Raw genomic sequence first — 14,562 nt, 5'->3', positions numbered from 1 at the left:
AATCATATCCCCCTTGAACTATGAGCTATCACATTTTTCAAATAGTATTCTAAACTTTTTTTTCTGAAAGCAATTCTGCCTTCTCTCCCAAACACTGAATAGATAAACTGATCTCTTACTTGAACTTCCCTAGTCTCTATCTTCATTCCTCTGAATTCTTCATATGAACAGTATTCTATTTTTCCTCTTTTTAGTCTCAAAGGGGAAAATAATGCTTTTCCTAATTATCCTCAGGACATCCATCATGTTCTTTGGTACCTTGTTGCATCAGTCATCCTATGGCAGTGTGGCACAAAGGGTATTGGACTTGGAGTCAGGAAGATCCTTGGTTCTAATCTTACCTCAGACACTTGCTATCTGTGTGACTCTCACCTATAATTTAATCTGTCTGTGCTTTGGTATCATCCCACCCTGTCTTCTAATTAATTTCTCATAGTACTGGAAGAAGAATCTTCTCTATGAACAGATCTGGTCATACATCTCCTCTGCTCAATAATTCAATTGGCTTCTAATTGTCTACTAAGTAAAGCACATTCTCCATTGCCTAATGATCAAAGAACCAATGGTACTTCTCTAGCTTTATTTTGTTATTCCCCTGCAGGCATAGTAATCTCTAAAATGATCCCCAAGGGACCTAGGCTTGCAACGTCCTTCTTCCCTCTCATTGTTTGTTTGTTTTTTAAACCCTTAATTTCCATCTTAAATCAATCCTGTGTATTGGTTCCAAGGCAGAAGAGTGGCAAGGGCTAGGCAATGAGGGTCAAATGACATGCCCAGGGTCACACATCTAGGAAGTCTCTCATTACTTTTTGAATCATAACTCATAACTCTCATAACTCAAATTAATATTACCTCCACCATGAGGCTGCCCTGATACCTTCAAGTCAACTCTTCCCTTTTTCCTCTTCCCATCTCACCAAACTCTTTATCTTGTACATTTCTAATGCATGATTACATAGTTTTATATTTAAAGTCAATGTGTCATCTTCTTTTTAAATAAACTTTATGAGGGCAATCCAAGCCTTTTGTTATCCTCGCAACCTAAATAACCCAGATATTTATTATGGGAAAGACATTGTGAGAGGGGATAGAAATATAGACTTGGAATAAGAAAGAATTGGATTTAAGTGCTAATTTTGATAAGTCCTGGCTCTATGACCCTGAACAAGTCATTGAACCTTTAACTTAGTGCTCCAGGCATCTCTTCAAGACTATAAGTTTCAGAAAAGGGGATGAGTTGGCATTGATTAGAAAGTCTTGCACTGATTAGATGACTTGCATTGATTATTGGAAGTCTCTGGTGACAACAAAGTCACAGCTCCAATTTTTATCCCTATTTATTGTGCTATTTGTTCATCATGCATAGTGGAAGAAAGGTAAAGCCATTGTTTTCAAAGAGCTTACAAATCTAGTGGGGTCAATAAACATGAACCAAAATAATCCTAACTGTAGTGGTAGGAAGCACATTTTAGTGGAATGAACATAGAACATAGACTGTGTAGGCTTGAATTTCACTTCTGCTGCTTAGGAGTTATGTGACATTGGACAAATATTTTAACTTTTTTGAACTTCAGTTTTTCTATCTACAAAACAGTAATAATATTTAAATGACCCTCCACATAGGTTATTTCATGGGTCCAATGAGACAATATATGTAAATTATTTTATCACATAAGTTTTATGTAAACATAAGCTATAATAATAATAATAATACAAAGATATTATCCCGTTTTATTTCAGTGAAAACAATTAGGATCAACTGCTATAAGGTTTCTGAAGATTTTGGCTTAACACAAGGAAGAACTTCCTAAAGATTAGAGTTGTCTGGGGGCAGCCGTGTAGCTTAGTGGACTGAGAGCCAGGCCTAGAGACGGGAGGTCCTGGGTTCCATTCTGGCCTCAGATACTTGTGACCCTGGGGAAGTCATGTAACCCCCATTGCCTAGCTCTCACTGCTCTTTTGTCTTGGAACCAATTCACAGTATTAATTCTAAGATGGAAGGTAAGGGCTTAAGAAAAAAAAAAAGATTAGAGTTGTCCAATAGTGGAAGGAGTTGCCTTGAAAATGAGACTGATTTACTCCATATTCCTGGAGATGTTCAAGCAGTAGCTGGCTGACCACATGTTGGAGAAAAACTGTCCTGGAGTACAGAATTATTTAGCCTAGAATGATTTTTCTAGTGAAAGAGACTGATTTGTACTATCACCTTACTCACTGTTGGTCACTTTTTGTGACCAACAGCAAAAACAGCAAACAGGAGAAAAAATATGGTTGTGTAATCAAGCAAAGATGGTCCATCTGTGAGGTTGGAATCTTGGTTTATTAGTACCATAAGGAAAAATGTATAGCAACACCAACCCTGGAGAATTTGAAGTCACTCTTGTGGTCAATACTCTTCCAGTAAAATCCAAGAGAAGGGCAGCTAGGTGGTGCAGTGGATAGAGTGCAGGGCCTGAAGTCAGGAAGACTCATCTCCCTGGGTTCAAAACCAGCCCAAACACTTGCTAGCTGTATGACCCTGGTCAATGAGTCACTTAACCTTGTTTGCCTCAGTTTGCCTCAGTTTCTTCATGGAGCTAGAGAAGGAAATAGCAAGCCACTCTAGTATCTTTGCCAAAAAAACTCCAAATGGGGTCACAGAGTCAGTTATAATTGAAACAACTAAACAACAAAAGTCCAAGGGAGTATTTCCTGGTCTGGATCTAACTCTGGTTATTGAGAGGTCTACAAATGCACACTATGCATACACACATATTTTTATTCTTCATGATGACAAATGGTGATTAGGTTTTAATTGGACATTACTTGAGAAAAAACAAATTCTCTTCTTGAGTGCACAATCACCAAACAATTAATTGATATTTTTTTTTGCTGTTGAGATATTTACATTTTTACTTTATTTTTTTAAGAGAAAAAATGATAGTTCAATTTGCCTTCAAGAGTTCATCAGTTTTCTCTCTGGACAAAAATAACATTTTTTATTATGAGTCCTTTGGAATTGCCTTGGATCATTTTATTGATAAGGGTAGCCAAGTCTTTCAGAGTTTATCCTTTACACAATATTGCTGTTACTGTGTACAGTGATCTCCTAGTTCTGCTCACTTTCCTCTGCATCAATTCATATAGATCTTCCCAGGTTTTTATGAAACCTTCCCCATCATCATTTCTTTTAGCACAATAGTATTCCATCACAATCATATATCTCAACTATTCCCAATTAATGGGCATGCCCTCAATGTCCAATTCTTTGCCATTACAAAAAGAGATGTCCCCATAGGTCCATTTCCTCTTGATTTGACCTTTTTGGGATATAGAACTAGTAGTGGTATTGTTGAGTTAAAGGACATGCATAATTTTATAGCCTTTTGGGAATAGTTCCATTATTATTGTTATTTAGGCAAAATTCTTTATTTTACATATTCTTTAGCAGTCTTTCCAAATCACATCCAGTAGCAAGGGCCTCCATTGGTTGGTCTCACCACAGCCTCCAGGCCTTGCATTCTGACTCCAGCAGGTTAAGCAGGTCCCTCTCCCACAAGGGGCCTTTCATGTTGCAGATGATGGACTGGCTCATGTTGTCCATGAACTCCATGTGCACCTGGGTACTGCCCAGTACCCTGGTAACCCGGGCCAACTTGATGGGCTGCACACAGTCTGTGTTCATGATGGTGACAACAGAAAAAGGGAGAGAGATGAGAGCTGCCCCTTTCTTTTATTTAAATAATTGAAGCATTAGCCTTGGCATAGCAGGTGGAACCAGGGGCTTCTGAGGTGGGGTGAGGGAATAGGAGCACAGTGAGACCTGGGGCAGGTGTGGGGAGAAGTGGGGCAGTGTATGGGTCTGGGATTAGCACCCTTGGGTTCCCCTCATCCTTCTGGGCAGGCCAATTCTCACTGTTATAAAGAATGAAAACACAGCTCTCTCTCTCTTTCCAAAATCCATCCTAGGAAGAGATGAGAGAAAGGGGAATAAAGCCAGTATCATCTAGGGCTAAGGTTGAGTTGTACCAGCTGGGGAAGGGGATAAATTAGTGAGGAAGGGATGAGGGTTATGGGGCCCAGAAGGCATTGTTGGCAACACCTGCAGCTGTACTGGCCACAGCCAGGGTTAGAGAAAACACCATAATAGTTTCATGTTCTTCAGAATGGCTGGACCAGTTCACAACTCCACTAACAGTGTACTGGTGTCCTTATTTTTCTATAGTCCCTCCAGAATTTTTCATTTTCCTTTTTAGTCATCAGCCAATCTGATAAGTGTGAGGCAGTACTTCAGAGTTGTTTTAATCTTCATTTTTCTAATCAATAATGATTTAGAGTATTTTTCATATGATTATACATAGACAGCTTTGATTTCTTCTTTTGAAAACTACCTATTCATATCCTTTGACAATTTATGGCTCTTATTTTTTAAGGGGATTTTTCTGTTGTTTTTATTAAAAAGAGAAAAAAAACCTTCAGAAATTTTTTGACAAAAAGGCAATAAAGATCTGGCTCTCAGAAAAGATACCAGGGTACAAAATCACAAATGTCTGAACCCAACACTGTCACTCCTATTATAGGAAAAGATAAGTTAGGACATGGAGATAGATAGAGAGGAAATAGTAATGCACAGACAGCAGGATACATGAGCTTTGCTGGAAGAGATGGACATTCTAGATTGGAATGCAGAAAGAGTTGTTGTTGTGAATGAGAGTGAACTGCCAAGACTGGAAGAAGGAGCTGACCTTTTGCAGCTGGGATCTCGATACCCTCTGTTACCTGAAACCCTTTGGAGATCTTGGGTGTGAACATCAAGCAAGTGTCTAGAGGAAAGGTGAAATCACTGCTCTTGGGTGGACCAAGTGCAAAGAGCCTATCTCCCTAAGTACTGTGGATTTAATAGCTGACCAAGGATTTGTTCCAGTACTTATACCATCAAGGATTCAACTTGGATCAGTATCTGCTGTGGTGTGAGAATACCCTTGTCTCCAGAAGCCCTTTAGCAGCCACCTCTGTCTCCAGCCAGTCAGTCTATCTGTCTGTGCCATATCTAGAGAGAAGTTAGCCAAACCCCATTCTGAACTGACAATAGGCTTGGCTTTCTTTCTTGGATTAGTCAAAACCTCTCCCACAATCCTTCCCTTTCTTTATCATCATTAAATTGTGTTTTAAAACTTCCTTTTGTTCCTTTTTCATAACCCAGAGGGCCCACTATAGTTTAATAAGTATCCCTGGCTTGTCAAAGGAGGCAATTGTGTGTGTGTGTGGGGGGGCTAACTGCCATTCCCAACACTGTTACCACTCAATCCTAGCTGTGTCCTGTGTTTGTGGGAGTGAGTGTGATTCCCCATTTGTATTTGTGTCAGGCAGTTATCCCTCTTCACCCCAATCATTCCCCATTCATCCCTTTCACCCACTACTATTCCCAGTGTGTTTATTTACCTATTTCACTCCCCAACCTCACAGCAGTCGGGCAAGGGGACCATTTGAGTGCATTGGGGAAATACATGCATGCAACTCTGAAAAACTGTACAACTTAGAAACCCTATAAACATTATTAAAATCCAAAATTGTTTTTGCCTTTTTATAAAGGTTTTTAAAAAATATATCAAAAGGCCTGCTTTAGTGACATGCTAGTCCCACCAGAAAAGAAATACACACAACCTCTCTGCCCCTGTCAGTAACATGGTTAAGTTGACCAGCCAACTCACTTTTTACCACCCAATACCTTATATGCGCTTCATTCAATGTGTGCTTGTTAAAATTACAGCCACCAGGTGGTTCCTGCTGCCTTATATATGGATAGGAAAGAGGGTAGTCAAGAAACTCAACCACAAGCTGAAAAGATGGCCAGCCGCCAAAGCTGGCTTTTTTTGCCCCAATTTCATCTAGCACTCTTTGCTCCCTGCTTCTGACCATCCCTTCCCCACCTACCTCTACCTGTCTGTGACTTAAGGGCCAGTCTTTAATCCTGTTCTATGTAACCCCCTCCCCAGCACACAAATACCCCATACAGTTTTTTGTTTTTAATTTAAATGTAAAAATACTATTCTGTTTTGGGTGAAAGGCGGATGGATGAGTGGAAAGAAAGTTCCTTCTCCTTTTTCTAAAGTTGATTCATACAGCCTAATGACTATCTTCTGACCAAGGGTTTCCCCCTCTAAGACCAGGAAAAATATAAAGATGTATGGCTCTTACTTTTATAAATTTGACTTTGTTCCTTATATGCTAGGGAAATGAAGCCTTTATCAGAGAATCTGATATAAAGTTTTTAGATATTACTTCATTTTCAATGGTACCTTTTAGCAAAATATAGTTTTCCTGATTATATCTTCCAATTAGGTCTACTTTTGCTTTTCTTTGTCTGAGATTATGATTGTTACCCTTATTCACATTCATAGTTATGACTACTGTATATTTCCCTACATTCTAGTTTTTTCTGTTTATCCCTCTCTCTCACTTTTTATACTATTCCTCCTCAAAAGTCAGTTTTGCTTCTGACTACTGCCTCCTTAATCTGTTCTTCCTTTTACCATTTCCCCCTTCCCTTAACACCATTCTCTCTTCTCTGTGGAGTAAGACAGATTTCCATACTCAGTTAAGTACATATGTATTTTTCCCTTTTTGAATCAACTCCAATGAGAGGTTCAAGCATTGCCTGCCACTCCTACCCCATTTTCCCTCCACTGAAAAAAGCTCATGTGCCTCATTTATGTGATAATTTCCCCCCTTCTCCCAGTGCATCATTTTCTTACTCCACTTTTTTTTTTAGATTATCCCAACATAATTGACTCATACCTATGCCCTCTGTCTATGTAGATTCCTTTTAACTGCACTAATATTGATAAAGGTCTTAGGAATTACATGCATTATCTTCCCATATGGAAACAAAAACAGCTTAACCTTATTAAGTCCCTTATGATTTCTCTTTCATGTTCATTTTTTAATGCTTCTCTTGAAAGTCAAAATTTCTATCTATCTCTGGTTTTTTCATCAGGAATACTTAGACACCCTCTATTTCATTAATTATCCATTTTCCCCCATCTCTATATGCCCCACCCTCTCCCAGGTCAAAGGAATATACTCAGTTTTGCTGGTAGGTTATTCTTAGTTGTAATCACGGTTCCTTTCCTTTCTAGAATTATCATATTCCAAACCCTCTGCTCCTTTAATGTGGAAGATGCTAAATCTTGTCTGATCCTAACTGTGGCTCCATGATATCCGAATGGTTTCTTTTTGGCTGCTTGCAATATTTTCTCCTTGACCTGGGAACTCTAGAATTCAGCTATAATATTCCTGGGATTTTTCATTTTATGATCTTTTGCAGGAGGTGATTGATAGATTCTTCCATTTCTATTTTATCCTGCAGATCCAAGATATTAGGGCAATTTTCATTGACAATTCCTTGAAATATGATGTCTATGTTATTTTTTCTTTATTGTGGCTTTCAGGTAGTCTAACAATTTTTTTTAACCCTTAAGTTCTGTGTATTGGCTCCTTGGTGGAAGAATGTTAAGGGTGGACAATGGGGGTCAAGTGACTTGCCCAGGGTCACACAGCTGGGAAGTGTCTGAGGCTGGATTTGAACCTAGGACCTCCTGTCTCTAGGCCTGGCTCTCAATCCACTGAGCTACCCAGCTGCCCCCTAGTCTAACAATTTTTAAATTATCTCTCCTTGATTTATTTCCCATGCAAGTTTTTCTGATGAAATAGTTTTCTTCTGTTTTTTTAATCTTTTGATTTTGTTTTATTATTTCTTCTTGTCTCACGGAGTCATTAGCTTCCACTGGCCCAATTCTAATTTTTATTAAATTATTTTTTTCTGTCAGTTTTTGTGCCTCTTTTCCCATTTAACCAATTCTGATTTTTAGGAAGTTCTTTTCTTCAGTGACTTTTAGAGTGCTTCTTTTACCTTTAGGCCAATTCTGGTTTTTAAAATATTATTTTCTTCAGTATTTTTTTGTGTCTTTTTTACCAAGCTCTTAATTACATTTTCATAATTTTCTTGTATCACTCTCATTTCTTTTCCTAATTTTCCCTTTTGCCACTTATCTTTTTCTGACTTTCAAGAATTCTGATTGGGGTTGAGTTCAATTTGCATTTTTCTTTGAGGCTTTGGTTGGAGCTATTTTTGTGGTGTTGTCATCTTCTGAATTTGTGTCTTGACTGTCCCTGCCACCACAGTAGTGGTTTTTTTTCCCTATCGTCCAGTTCTTTTTTTGTTTGACCATTTTTTCAACCCATTACTTGACATTAAAGAATTGATTTTTTTGAGAACTAATTTTATTTCCTTAATAGATCTACCTAATAGGAAGGATGTGCCATAAAAGAACAAGTTTCAGTTATCTTGTACATATTTTTCATTAAGTGAACAAACTGGTATTTATTCACTAATCTATTGAACAATCATTTATTAAGTATTGTGTCAAAGTCTATCCAATACTCTTGGGTGACCTATAAACTTTAATTCTATTGTGTCAAAATCTATCCAATACTCTTGGGTGACCTATAAACTTTAATTCTTCAAAATCTATAGTAATTAATGACTTTCAAATATGTAGCATTATTAAAAGAATATTGTTACTTAAAGAGATAAGTCTGACTACACTAATGTAAATAGAAAGAAAAAAAGAAAGAAACTGAGCGCTATGAAATCAGAATGACCAAGAAGCTTGGGCCTGAAGAATAGAAAAAAAATTCTATGCAGAATTGGGGAGGGAAGGATATGGATATGGAATATTGCATTCACAGTCAGAAGGTATATGCTGCTTAGTGCTTTTTGCCCCTGCTCTTCCCACCTTCATTACAACAAGGGATGGATGGCTCTGTATGGATGTAGAGTAGAAGAAGGGAAGAACATATTTAGAAATGAAGGTGGTATAAAATGGGCTACTGTTTCAGGAAGAAGATTAAGATAGATAAAAATACGCTGAAACTTCCCAATATAATAAGGTCTCTCTCCCTCCTGTTCAATTCTAGGACAAGCTCACCTTCCATCTACAATTGCTAAAATATATGTACTGATAGATAAACTTTATGGATTGTCTTTTCAATTGCACATTATAGTTTTGATCAATGTTTTCTAGGAAAACAAACTTTAAGAATATTGTTAGCTCTTGTTGAGATGGCAAAGAATGGGAATGTCCACAAATTGGGAAATGGCTGAACAAGGTATGGTACATAAATGTGATAGAATACTATTGTGTTGTAAGAACTAATGAAGGGGATGATTTTAAAGAAACCTGGAAATACTTGTATGAACTAAACCAGAGTAAACAAAACCAAGAGGAGAATTTATATGACAATAATACAGTGAAGACAAAGAACACTGACAGAATAAATATCTCTAGTCAGTATATGATTCCAGAGTTCTAATAATGAAACATGCTATGTACCTCCTGGTAGAAAGGTGAAGTACTCACGAATAAAGAATGAGACATATGCATGCATGCATTTTGGAGGTGGCCAATGCAGAAATTTTTTTTTGCTTGATTATATATGTTTGTAAAAGAGGTTTTTATTTTTCTTTAATTCTTAATGTGGGGAATGAGAGGGAAAGAAGGCAAATTTTTGCTGACTGAAAAAATAAAATATATTATAATTTTCAAAATAAACTGAAAGTCCTGCCACTATGGAAAAGTTTGAGAATCACTGGTTCTCAATTAGCAATTTTTCATCTACTTAGATTTTCTAACACTAAGTTAAAATGTTGAGTGACTCATGCAGGAGACCCTTCAATGTAAGTATAATGAGGGTGTAACATCTTTTATAGAGACATATGAACAGAAAAGAAGGTGGCCTTATCATGTAGCAAGAAAAGAAAGATAACCAAAAAATAGGTTTTGTGCTGACAGACAAGAGTCACTTATGCTAGATTTGATCTGCACTGGGGAGTGTAGCTTTCACATGAGTAAGATCATGGATTTATAGAAATGCAGATCTCATACAAGCTGTTTCTTGGATAAAGGGTAGAGAGGCTTTCTCGGATAGTTCTCCAAAATCTCTCCAATCCCTTCCTCTGCAGAGCTACCCATTTAATATTCCTAGAGCACAGGGCCTACCATGTCACTCTCTTGCTCAAAATGTTCTCCTTCTATAGTAACATTCTACAAAATGTTGATTTTCTAAAGTAAATCAATTTTTCAAAAAAGTCAATTTAGTATGTTTTAATCACCACTAGCTAGACTGAACCTACTTTAAGTTTTTAAGCTAACGGCATCAAAGTTTAAAACGGTGTGCCAGAGCTGGAGCTGGCCATCCACTGGGGATTCTATGGATCATGCTCACTATCACAGCCCAATTAAAGAATACTACTTTGCCTAATCTAAAAGTTCTAACTATGGGTACATAATGGGATAATGACGTCAAACAGAATAACTTTAACAGCTGTCATATACATATATACGCTGCATCAGAGAATTAGAAAGTGGACGACTTTTTTTTTTTATCAAAGAGAGAAATCCAAATGTTACTGAGAACCCATAAAAGTGTAGTTAATTAAAAATATAGATGTTTCTATCTTTGTGAAGCTTCTATCCCAAAACATGAATCCACAGATACTGATAGGAAGAGAAAATGGAAATGGAAAAAATATATTTCATTCTTATTCTTACCTTAAATTCTTTTATGCCAGTATATATACTGATAGATGATATTTCATTCTCTCCATTTGGTCTACAGTCTGTTACGATTTCAATTACTTGCTCCAAAGCCAGTTTCATTCGGTGAAATACTCCTCCTTTATTTTTACGAGCTGATTCACAATTAGGATGCCTAAGACATGTCTTTAAAAAATGTGAACTTTCTTTTAGGTGAATGCTCACATAATATGGATAGAAATATATGAATTTTATAATTAATGTTATTAAGCTGGTTTTCTAGTATAAGCAGCTCATTTATGAGCATCTAGGAGGTGCTCAGTAGAGATGTATATAAAGAATAAGCATGTATGGTAGAGAGGGCTTAGAGTTAGGAGTTTTGGATTCAAGTCCTTCCACAGATACTTACTGTGAATTACCAGTTTCCTTATGTATAAAATGGAAGTGATAATTGCATAATATAACCCAAAGAATTGTTATGGGGAATCAGAATTTAACTATGTTTTTCATGTCTCACATTTCTTATAATGAAGTTTACCTCTTCAAATGCAGTTTTTAAAATTTAAGATTTTTTAATAGTCATAAAAAGAAAAAATTATGTTAACTACCAGTATTTAAGTTCTCAATTCAGAAACATTAAACCACTAATTTTCATCTTACTTTTGAAGCTGTGAGAAGCATCATAGTACACTTCTCAAGAACTGCCCGAGCTGCTGCCATTTCTGCCTTTTTCTTTTCATCCTTCAAATCCTAAAATGAAATGAAAAAAGAAATTATTAACATTTTTGAATAACAACCAAAGCAAATTCAACATCTAAAAAACTTCTTCACTTAATAAAAAAGGATTTAAGGATGTTGTAAACAAAGGAAATATAATTAAAAAGAACTATCTTCCATTTTAGAATCAATACTGTGTATTGGTTACAAGGCAGAAGTGTCTAGGCCAGTGATGGTGAGCCTTTTAGAAGGGTGGGTGATGTGAGAAATGTCCTTAGGCAAGGGGGAAGGGAGCAGCTTGGCCCGGTATCCCTCTGGCTTTCTAATAATGAACTGATGCACATGCTCACAGAGAGGGCTCTGAGTGCCCCCTCTGGCATGTGAGCCGTAGGTTCATCGCAATGGGGATTAAGTAACTTGCCTAGGGACTGACAATGAGGAAGTGTCTGAGGCTAAATTTGAACCCAGGACCTCCTGTTTCCAGACCTGGCTATCAATCCATTGAGCCACCTAGCTGTGCCCCTCACCGAAATACAAATTTTTGAAAATTATCAACAGGTTGTGTTCCAAAAGCTTTATTTTTAAGTTAGTTGATTGAAATCTGAATGTATTACTCAAATAGAAACAATGCTACAAACATTATTTGGCCAGCTTCCAAGGGTCTATTTAATGGCAACACTACTTAAAAGAATTTGAACTACTATGAACAATCTCAGGCCTGGAGAACTGATAAGATATACTTTTCTCTTCAGAGCAGAAAGGTATACCTTAGGAATGAAGACTCTGATCAATACTGCCAGACATAATAACTTTGGGTGGATTTGCTCAAATGTTTTTGTTTATTTTATAAGAAAAGGTTCAGTGGGGAGGGATTCTTTAAGAAGAAATAATGGAAGATGGCGGCAGAGTAAGGAGCAGCTGCTCGATCTCTCCTGACCGAACCACACAGAACCCCTCAAGGGGAAATAAAAACGAGTCCAGAGGAACGAAGGAACCCCACAACAGGGCGCAGCATTGAAGGTACGCAGAATCGGGGCATTTCCACACTTTAAAGGGGTGAAACAGTTCACACTAAAACACAAGAGGAAGAAGCCCCTCCCCCACCCCCCACACCGCACAAGCGGGTAAACAGGACTGGGGCAACCAGAAAATCACTGGCAGCCCCTGAGCCCGTACCTGTGCGCTGCAAGACAAGGGACCCCAGGTGGCTGGGACTCTCCCTGAGCGCCCACGTGAGTGAAGGCACCGCCTCCAGCAGGGACAAAGGCCCCTAAAACTCGGCCTTTCCCAAGCTCTGAAGGCATCTCCTCAGGGGCGAATAAAGATCTCCAGCCCACGGACTTTCACTACCTTCTGCAGGGGTGAAGGCAGGGCCCTAAGAGCATCAGCGCAGGCAAAGGCAGTGCCCTAGGCTTGAATAACGATCTCCAGCCCAGGCTTGGACCTCCAGTGAGGACCCGGTGCAGACCTGAGCGTGGCTGTGGAAGCAGCCCCAAAGACTGCTGAAGGAGCCTCGGGCAGAGGGGCAGACCGGGAACTACCAGGAGGCCTGACCCCGAGGACAAGGAGACCAGAGCCCCCCCCCCCCCCCCCCCAAGCTTGCAAGGCCCAGGCAGACCCGGAGTGCAAAGACAAAGCGGAAAAGGGGCGGGGCTAACAATGGCCAGCAATAAGGAAATCCAGAAGAAAAAGACCATCAAGAGAAACTCTGGAACACTGGACAACTTCTACACAGAGAAAATCCAGACAACAGAGGAGGGAAAACAAAAATCCAAACCTCCCCAAAAAAATGAAAGCTGGTCACAAGTTATGGAAGAGTTTAAAAATGAAATGCTAAGGAAGACGGAAGAAATCTGGCAAGAAAATAACAGTTTAAAAGGCAGAATTTCGCAATTGGAAAGTGAGACAAGACAACTGAAGACCAAAAATGACCAGATTGAAAAGGAAAACCAAAACATTAAAGCCGAAAACCAAAACATTAAAGCCGAAAACCAGTCCTTAAAGGCTAGAATCGAACATTTAGAAACCAATGATCTCTCAAGACAACAAGAACAAATAAAACAAAGTCAAAAGACTGATAAAATAGAAGGAAACATGAAATATCTCAAGGAGAGAGTGACAGACCAAGAAAACCGGTCTAGAAGAGATAACTTGAGAATCATTGGTATTCCAGAAAAGGCAGAAATTAATAAAAACATGGACTCCATACTCAAAGAAATTATTCAGCAAAATTGCCCTGAAGTTCTACAACAAGAGGGCAATATAGACATTGAAAGGATCCATAGAACACCCTCTAAACTGGACCCAGAAAAGTCAACACCCAGAAATATAATAGCGAAATTGAAGAGCTTTCGAGTCAAAGAAAAAATCTTACAAGAAGCCAGAAAGAGACAATTCAAATATCAAGGAGCACCAATAAGGATCACACAGGATCTGGCAGCCTCAACACTAAAAGAACGCAAGGCTTGGAATACAATATTCAGAAAGGCAAGAGAGCTGGGCCTGCAACCACGGATCAACTACCCAGCGAAACTAACCATATACTTTCAGGGGAAAGTATGGGCATTCAACAAAATTGAAGAATTCCAAGTTTTTGCACAAAAGAGACCGGGACTAATTGGAAAGTTTGACACTCAACCACAGATATCAAGAGAAAGATGATGAAAAGGTAAATAAGAAACAGAGGGAAAAGAAAGAAAACTCATAGTCTTTTAAGCTTGACTCTTTAAGGGCATAAATAAGATCTAAGTATCTGTATTACTAGGTGGAGAAATGCTATGTATAATTCTCTGTAGTGAACTCTATACACTATTATAATATTCACTATTATAGCAACCAGAAGAATAATTCATAGGGAGAGGACAGGATACTAAATGGTCTAAGATGACATGGGGGGTGGGAAAGAGGGGAGGAAGAGTAGGGGACACCAAGAAAAATCCGAGTAAATAAGAAAAATAAGATATTCTATTACACACAAAGAGGGCATGGGAAGGGGAGGGGATAAATACTACCATAAGAAGGAGAGGAAGAGAGCATTAAGAGGTAATAATCAAACCTTACTCTCAGTATAATCAACCCGGAGAAGGAAGAGTAGCTGTATTATCCATCTGGATAAAAAACTCCATCTAACCCTACTGAGAAAGTCAGAAGGGATAAACCAAAGGGAGCAGGGGAGTGGGGAGGCCAAAAAGGGAGGGAAGAAGAAGGGGGAGGGAATTCATTCGGTCTTTAAAAAAAACAAAAATAAGGGAACAACAAGGGAGGGGAC

The 14,562-nt window shown here is 38.4% G+C and overlaps 2 protein-coding genes across 2 annotated transcripts in view; both read right to left on the bottom strand.

The window, feature by feature from the left end:
* CTNNAL1 (catenin alpha like 1) overlaps positions 1-14,562 on the bottom strand; it is a 108,608-nt gene that overhangs the window by 41,195 nt on the left and 52,851 nt on the right. Inside the window, exons 5-6 of the mRNA XM_044658272.1 lie at positions 11,238-11,327; positions 10,593-10,763 (exon numbers count right to left, since the gene is read on the bottom strand). Of these exons, the coding sequence (XP_044514207.1) occupies positions 10,593-10,763; positions 11,238-11,327 (261 nt within the window). The remainder of the gene's footprint in view (positions 1-10,592; positions 10,764-11,237; positions 11,328-14,562) is intronic.
* On the bottom strand, positions 3,476-3,934 carry LOC123232531 (40S ribosomal protein S28-like). The gene has a single exon (XM_044658977.1). It carries the CDS (start codon positions 3,662-3,664, stop codon positions 3,476-3,478), a length of 189 nt encoding a protein of 62 aa, XP_044514912.1. The 5' UTR covers positions 3,665-3,934.

The sequence above is a fragment of the Gracilinanus agilis genome, chromosome 1 (genome assembly GCF_016433145.1).
Source record: "Gracilinanus agilis isolate LMUSP501 chromosome 1, AgileGrace, whole genome shotgun sequence".
NCBI classification, from domain to species: Eukaryota; Metazoa; Chordata; class Mammalia; order Didelphimorphia; family Didelphidae; genus Gracilinanus; species Gracilinanus agilis.
Note: the sequence above shows the minus strand (reverse complement) of the source record. Positions and strands in the feature narration are given on the sequence as shown.